General features: G+C 35.1%; 1 protein-coding gene across 2 annotated transcripts; it reads right to left on the bottom strand.

Moving 5' to 3' along the window:
- Positions 1-3,495: 3,495 nt before the first annotated feature.
- Positions 3,496-7,545, bottom strand: LOC136219303 (heat stress transcription factor A-5). 2 transcript variants are annotated; one of them, XM_066006665.1, is made up of 4 exons: positions 7,317-7,545; positions 6,950-7,204; positions 5,036-6,368; positions 3,496-4,171 (listed from the first exon to the last, which is right to left on the bottom strand). In XM_066006665.1, exons 2-3 carry the CDS (start codon positions 7,202-7,204, stop codon positions 5,076-5,078), a joined length of 1,548 nt encoding a protein of 515 aa, XP_065862737.1. In that variant the 5' UTR covers positions 7,317-7,545; the 3' UTR covers positions 3,496-4,171; positions 5,036-5,075. The 2 variants fall into 2 exon arrangements, with proteins under 2 accessions (XP_065862737.1, XP_065862736.1); XM_066006664.1 differs by having other exon boundaries at positions 6,950-7,545.

Below are 7,545 nucleotides of genomic sequence, written 5' to 3'. Positions count from 1 at the left end.
TATTCGTCCTCTGCCATTGCCACCAATCATGTAAAAACTGCATTGAACTTCTTATGTTGTCGCTTCGGCATGACTTCGACCAAAGCTGAGCATTCTCATGTCAAATTCAATATTATCGATATTGGACTTGCTGATTTATAATGATATGAGATCCACCACCCTTCGGCAACAATAGAGATGATTGAACGACAATGAGACGAGGATTATCCAAAAACTGCGGGGGTCCAAACCAATGAAGAATCATCGAAATAGTTGGAGATGTAGATAAGAATGAATGATATTTTGTCTCTGAAGCTGAAATGAAGATGAGAAGAGAGAGAACCATCCCATGTGCTTGAACGTAATATATATGCACGCGTGTCAAGTCATACTCGAAATGTTTAGCCTTCTTCTAACTACAGTGATTCGTCCTTTGCCCCTAAAGGGTTTATATAATAAGAGGAGGGTGATAAGTATACCTCTTTTTTGGTAATCTTTTTCAGAACGAGTTCTTTTACCGACCTCTAGTACTTCTTAAGACTCTTAGCCCACAACTTTTTGTTCATCAAGGTGAGAAGGGTCCGACGGAAATCCTCCAGTTGAGTAAGGTTCATGTAACTCGAAATTGAATAAGAGAAGATAAAGCTACACATTCACTCATAACACTCGTTAGCCTGCCATGAATATGCAGAGAGCCATGCGCATGATTCCAAGAGTCGATAGAGGCGAAAGTTAGTAAGAATAACAAGTAATATCACGAAGGAATGAAGCAATCACTTTTAGATGCTATCGATTAGAGTCAATCCCACTAGCTGGCAAGGATTCCCGATCCTTCCTGTTTAACTCTCTGTAAAGATTGTCAATAACATGGTTATATTATATAACTAATAAACTCGTTGTGATAAAACCAATGTTTTGAAAACTGGACCACACATTGAACCGACATGGTGATTGGATTCATTAGTTCAACTGGATGATGTCATAAATATATATATATAATAAAATCTCATTTAATTAAACATAATATAAAAGCTTACAAATTCAAAAACAAATCATTAGTTTAACACAATGTAAATATTAAAATTGAAGTTAACTAACACAAATTATTTCTATTTTAATTTAGGATTTAATTTTTAATTTTTGTTATCATCACCTCAGTTTTTTATTTTTAGTTTTTTCCATTTTTAAAAAAAAAATCTTTAAAAAACCGGGGTCAATCCAGTTCACCGTTTTAATACTGGTTCCCAATTTGACCCAGGTTCAATCCGGTTTAACATTATTAAATCGTAACACTTATAACCGGATCAGACTCATGACCAATTTACAGTCCTACAAGTTTGTCCGGTTTTTAAATCATTGGTAAAAACTGGTTGTTTACACAATCAATTTAATGATTTTAAACTAATAAATTGCCTTGATTTTGCTAATGGTGACAACCACAGGGTGGTGTTTACACAAAAAAAATACCACAGTTACCAAATCGCAAATCAGCCAAACCACATGGTAGTTATTTATAATTAACCCAAAAAAAAATCCAATCTCTTGAATCCATCCTCATGTGTTTAAACAGGCAAATAATATATCCACATCCTCACCCTTTTTTGGTCTCCTATTTACATTTTCACTCCAAAAGGAATATTTTTAAGTGTTTTAACCGAAAAGTTGTTTTTTTACAAAAGCATGAAATCACTACTTTTTGGAAAAACAATATTTTTTACAACAGCAAATCGCAAACAATAGATAAACCAAACAGCCTGTTTAACACCCTAAGGGAAACATGCTAAGGTTTTTCTCACATGAAAGTTTAGGAGTTTAACACATTAATTCTAAAAATTGACCATGACATGAGCATAATTAACTATACGGTTATATTAAGTTAGAAACTTTATACAGGAAAAAAGAAAAGGAATTTGTAATTAAACAAGGGAATGGACCATCGCCATTATGAGAGGGAGGGAACTTTATTCAATTTCCAGCCATCTCTATGATCAACTTCCCAACTCTTTTTCATTGGGGTAACTTTTGAGATCTTTTTTTTCCCTAAATTATTCTAAACAATAGCTATTTATTTTTTCAGGATAAAAAGGATGGAAAATAAGTCCAATTATAAAAAACTTTGATGTATCACGTGACATAATTATCTTATTTTAACTAAAGTAATCTAACTTTAACCAAAGTAGAATAAGTATGATACATGTCCAAAATCGAATATGATACCACTAAAGGGATAGAGAACTTGAGACTGCAGAATTTCTTCCAATCCAAGTAGGGACGAATAAACAAATTATTTCTTCAAAAGACATACTTTTATTTACTTAAGTTCTCTGTTTCTATTTGAATTCTCAAATTATTTTACCCAATACTCCAAAACATTCAATTGAAAAATGCTTTCTAAAAAAGAAATGAATTTTGGTTAGGGCGTGTTGAAAATATACTTTCATATTTCCTTCCTTTATTTTCCCATTCCTCTCAAAACAAACACAGCATTAGTGTAACCTTCAAAAAAAAAAAAAAAAAAAAAGTGTATAAAACACTTTTCTTTTCCAGTCACTTACGTTACGTTGCAGCTAATTGACCAAACGTTTACATAATTATGTTCACTCACTAAAACCTGCACACGCATGAAGAGTACAGCCTCAAATATTAGTAAGAGGAAAAGAATAATTATGTGTTGCTGTTTTAGTGGTCCTACTCCAACTTATTAATGGAACAGGATTTAGTAGTTGGCAAGCAAAATGGTCATCATTGCAAACCATACCATACCATTGAGGATTCCAGCTTTAGGTTTCACAACTACTCTTATTACCATTATGTTATTTGCGTAAACATTGACTTCCTACCACCCAGGTTCACACCACAATCCATCTAAACTCCGACCCAAAGAAATCTTTTAACCATGTCATGTAATTGCTCCAATTTTAACATTCAATCACTGAATTCAATAGATGTACTTTGAATTCCAATGAGAGATTACATGCCAAACATACTAAATGATATTATCAGCCCGTTCCTGGTTTCTTTTTACTTTTTCACTTCAAATGGTGGAGAATCAGCTACAGTTAACTTTTACCAACTACCAACAAGAAACAATAGATATAAACAGCCGAACTAAACAAACTCATGTATTAAGCCGATACACGCAATCCTTTCACGAAGTATATATGCACAATAGACAAACTGACTACGTTTTTAACTTGAACAAAAGTACAAATACTGAATATTACAAATTCAGGGGCTCAATGTCAAATATAAGAGAAAAAAGTCTTTTTTTGCCGTCATTCGTCCTATAATGAATTTCTTTTAATAATTTTATTTTCATAAACTTGAAAATAAAATCAAGGCAGTAAACAAATGTAATCAATTTAAAGTTGAAAGAATTTAACTTTTTAATAGGGATATGGATAACTAATCTATTTCTAGTTTTCTGGTCTAGCTAAAAGCTGGAATCATACTATCTTCTTTATTCAAACAAAATCTGCAGCCTATCTTTAGATGGGGGTAATGTGACTTCGATAATTCATTTCTAAAGTGTAAAATCAGGAAAAATCCAGTATAATGGTATTTACAGCAACTCAATGAGTCTACGAATTAATATGTCTGAGCTACAGTTGATCATAATAATAAAGATAAATGGGATTATGTTAGAACTATACAATCAAAAACTAAGATATACAAAAAATGATAAACTTAGATCCCATCACTGTGGCTTTTTGAAAGCCAAAGCATTTCTAAGGTATAGATACAAATTCGCTACTGCAAAAGATGAATTTATTTACCTGATCATGAGGACTCATCGAGCACACACTGCTCCACCATGTATAGCCGAATAAGCTTCTAAAAGTAATGTCATCTCACACGGAGGGAAATTAACCCCTCGAGTCAACAAGCGATTTTGCCACCCTCTTTATATGGATAGCTGAGTCATGTCCTATTAGCAAGAGCACCTCAGACTAACGAGGCGTTTTCCGTGATATCCAGGAGGTAAATATGTCACTAAGAATGTGTGTTGCATTAAGCCATCAATTACTGCGAATTGAGCCTCAACATCCTTGATAAGCTTCAAAGAACTACCAACTGCCTACTGATCACCATTGGAAATATATATCATACAACATACCCCCAAAATTTGGATCTCTACATCAATATGAATGTAAATCTTTTCCAAACTATAGCACTCTGGATATGGAAGTGCCTGCAAAAATAACCAGTTTCAGACAAGATGTGTTTTTTTTTTTTTTTCACTTGGCAAATGTAGCCCAATACAATTGAACCCAGTTGAAAATCGGACATGCTTGGGAATACTTTTACTCAAAGGCCTAACCTAATCCCTGATTGATTGTTTACTACATGCAAACTAATATATAAATACAGGCAAATACAGAGTCGAGCTAGAGCAATTTCTTAGAAAGGAGGAGGGGACAAATATCAAATCAAATTAAACTTTAACTAGCTGCTTCAAAAGTATCTATTGTGATAATATATAAATGATGGAAAAAAGAACATATATCCTCATTAACTACTCGATATGGGGTTGTAAGCTTTTAGTTTGATGGTTAACAAATGTGACACGGGTTTTCTCAAAATATGCATCTAGATCAATATTCCTAATATTTCTAACTAAATTGTTCTAAAAAGAAAAATAAAATGGTTAGTTTTTCAAATTAAAAAGCTGTATAGATTAAACAAAATGAAAACTTAACAATTTAAGTAGAACTATATAGATTATTTTTTCTTTTGAGAAGTCAGGAGAGAGGGGCAATGAACCCCTCTCCTTAACGCATACTACGCCCCAACTTGTACAAGTTTTATGCAGGATAGTCAGGTCAGGCTCAAGCCTACGTTTTCCATGCATGCCTGGAGCCAAGCTCATCTAGGTATGCTTTTTTGCACAAGCCTACTAAGGTATGAACAAGAAAACCAACACCCAGAAACTTTTGCATTTCAACATTATCTTATCCAAATGAGACAGATGTTTTGCAAATAACAATGGTATAAGATGTTTTAAATCACATATCAATATTTAGATTTTGGATGTATGGTTTGAAACTTTACAAACCTGCCCAGGTCTTTAAAAGCAATGGTGCTCACAAAGATGCTCAAAGAGAAAGGCGCTCAGCTTTTTTAGTATTTTTCAGCACTCCTTGGTTTGTCCTTCTATCTTCGTGCTCATCATATGCGCTTGCCCTAAAATTAGAACTTGCCTCTTCATTGTCAGATGAACCTGGTCTTTCAGTTAGGAACTGTTCCCAGAATACATCATTAACTCGAACTGGAGCAGTTGCAGGCCCTGAATTGTTAGTTGGGGTTTCTTTCAAGGAAGCCAAAGTAGTGACACTGTTGCCTGATTTTCTGTCCATTAAGGTAACCCTCATATCAGATTCTTTATCATTGTCATGAGACTTATATTCTGAAGATTTCCAAATTTCCTGGCCTAGTTCTGGCATCCTAGCTAAGTAAGGACTTCTATTAATTTGACAAATTTCATCGCCTACTTCTGAAGCCTTGGATGAGTAAGAACTCCTATTAATTTGAAGTGGAGAAGATGCCAGAGTTAGATTTAGATGACAGGAAATATGGCTTTCACTTTCGTCATTAGCAGCCATATTCTGCTGCAGTAAATGCAATCCTGGTGCTTCATTTGATGTGGCTTTCCTTGGGAAAGTTGTGTCCACTTTAAATGCATAAGATGTCCCAGTATCTGAAAGTTCAAATGTTTCAGCTGCAAATAAAAGACATGATGTTCTTGGTTGTGCATCTCTAGGATCTCCTTCAGATATTTTCCTCTGTGGACTTCCCCCATCTTCATCGGAACTCTGTGTGCAATTTGAAACCAAATTAACATCTGAAACAGCAGGTGATAATTCCAGCCTCAACTTATTAGAGAAATCTTGATGGATGACAATCCCACACTCAGGTCTCGAACTACTCTGATTGTCGACAAAACTATTTTCTGGGATTGACTTTGAGTAATCAACTTGAGGCAGACGTCTTTTCTTATTATATGCTGAAAAGTCTAAAGAGTCAATTTTCTGAGCAAGATGTTCAACAAAAGTAGTGTCGTGAACAGCGTTCTCAAAGAAGGACAGCAGTTTTTCCTGCCTCTGTTCCATACTATTCACTCGCTGAACCAGATCTTCAAACTGAAGCTTTTCAGCTGATAACTGCTGCTTGCATCCTGCAACACTTGCCTCAAGTGTGGCTTTCTCACGTGCAAGCCTATCTATCTCTTCTTCGAATGCTGTTCTTTCTGGATCGATCATAGAACCCTGAGGGTGACTATGACTGTGAATGGGTTTCCTTCGATGAATATTTTTGAGAAGATGCTTTTGGTCTTTCACAAATTCTTCATTGGCAAATTCCCATTTTTCAGGATCAATCTTTCTAAATCCCTGTCATCAAAGTACACTATGTGCTAAGGTACAAATAAACAATAGACCAATAACATAATACTTAATCCATCTGCCACCTCCCATCCCCTCCCAAGTCGGGGTATGTGACCCAAATTTAAATAGATTCTTGACTATACATGAAAGAACAAAAACTAGCAGCCCATCATCATTACCTACAAGCTTGAGACTTAGAGTTGTTATCTGAGATTCTAAAACAAAAAGGTCCAAAGCCCAAACTATAATCACCCCTATTATTAAACAGCAGTGCAGAGATAACGAATGCATGATCTCACCACCTCTCCTACATTAAAGAGGTTATCAGAAATCCTCATTCTCAACCAAATTCAATCTGTAAAGACAAATCAAGACTGAAAATTGCCAATCTTGCTGCATTATGTTTTCAGTAAAAAATAACAATTAAGATTGAACAGTCTTCTTTTGATCAAAACTTACAAAAAAAAAAAAGCAAAAAAAAAAAAAAAAGAGAGAGAGAGAGAGAGAGAGGAATCCTATTAAAAATATACCAGAAATCAATCACAAGACTCAAACAACAAATCTTAATATATAAACGAAGAACTCACATAGGTATTCAACTGTCTGATGAAGCTGGAGAAGTTGTTGTGCTTGAAGTATGTAGGAAGAAGAATCCTAGCGAATTCGGGAGGGTTCCATACTACAAAACTATTATTGCTCGAGCTCCAGGATACGATCTCATCAGTCGACGAATCATCAATCATGTCGTAAGTCTTCAACAAGAACGGCGCCGGACCGCCACTGCTAGCGCCGGCTCCACCACCGGGAGCAGTGGAGGTGGCTGAAGGTAGGGCTACTTCCATCTGATCGTTGTAATTGGAATCGAATTGCAGGTAGGACAATAATTGTGAGACTAATTAAGAGATCAGAATAATTGGAAAGGGATTTTGAACAATGATCCAGCTGAGAACTTACCCTAATTGATTATGTAGAGCAGAAGAAGAGAGTCGAGAGAGGGAGACAGGAAACAAAGGGTAGGACTTTTCAGAACATACAAATTCAAAATCCACGTAAAGGTCTAGAGTAATTTGGGTTTCGTCATATTTTGGAAGATTCTACTTCTACCTTTAAACTACGAGAAACTCTTCTTGTCTACTTGGTAATTGCCAATTTGCATTGGATGGAATGCTCTCGTAAAATCTTA

Source organism: Euphorbia lathyris, chromosome 2 (genome assembly GCF_963576675.1).
Source record: "Euphorbia lathyris chromosome 2, ddEupLath1.1, whole genome shotgun sequence".
In the NCBI taxonomy this organism is placed as follows: domain Eukaryota; kingdom Viridiplantae; phylum Streptophyta; class Magnoliopsida; order Malpighiales; family Euphorbiaceae; genus Euphorbia; species Euphorbia lathyris.
The sequence above is the reverse complement of the archived record's forward strand: the minus strand, read 5'-3'. Positions and strand labels throughout refer to the sequence as shown.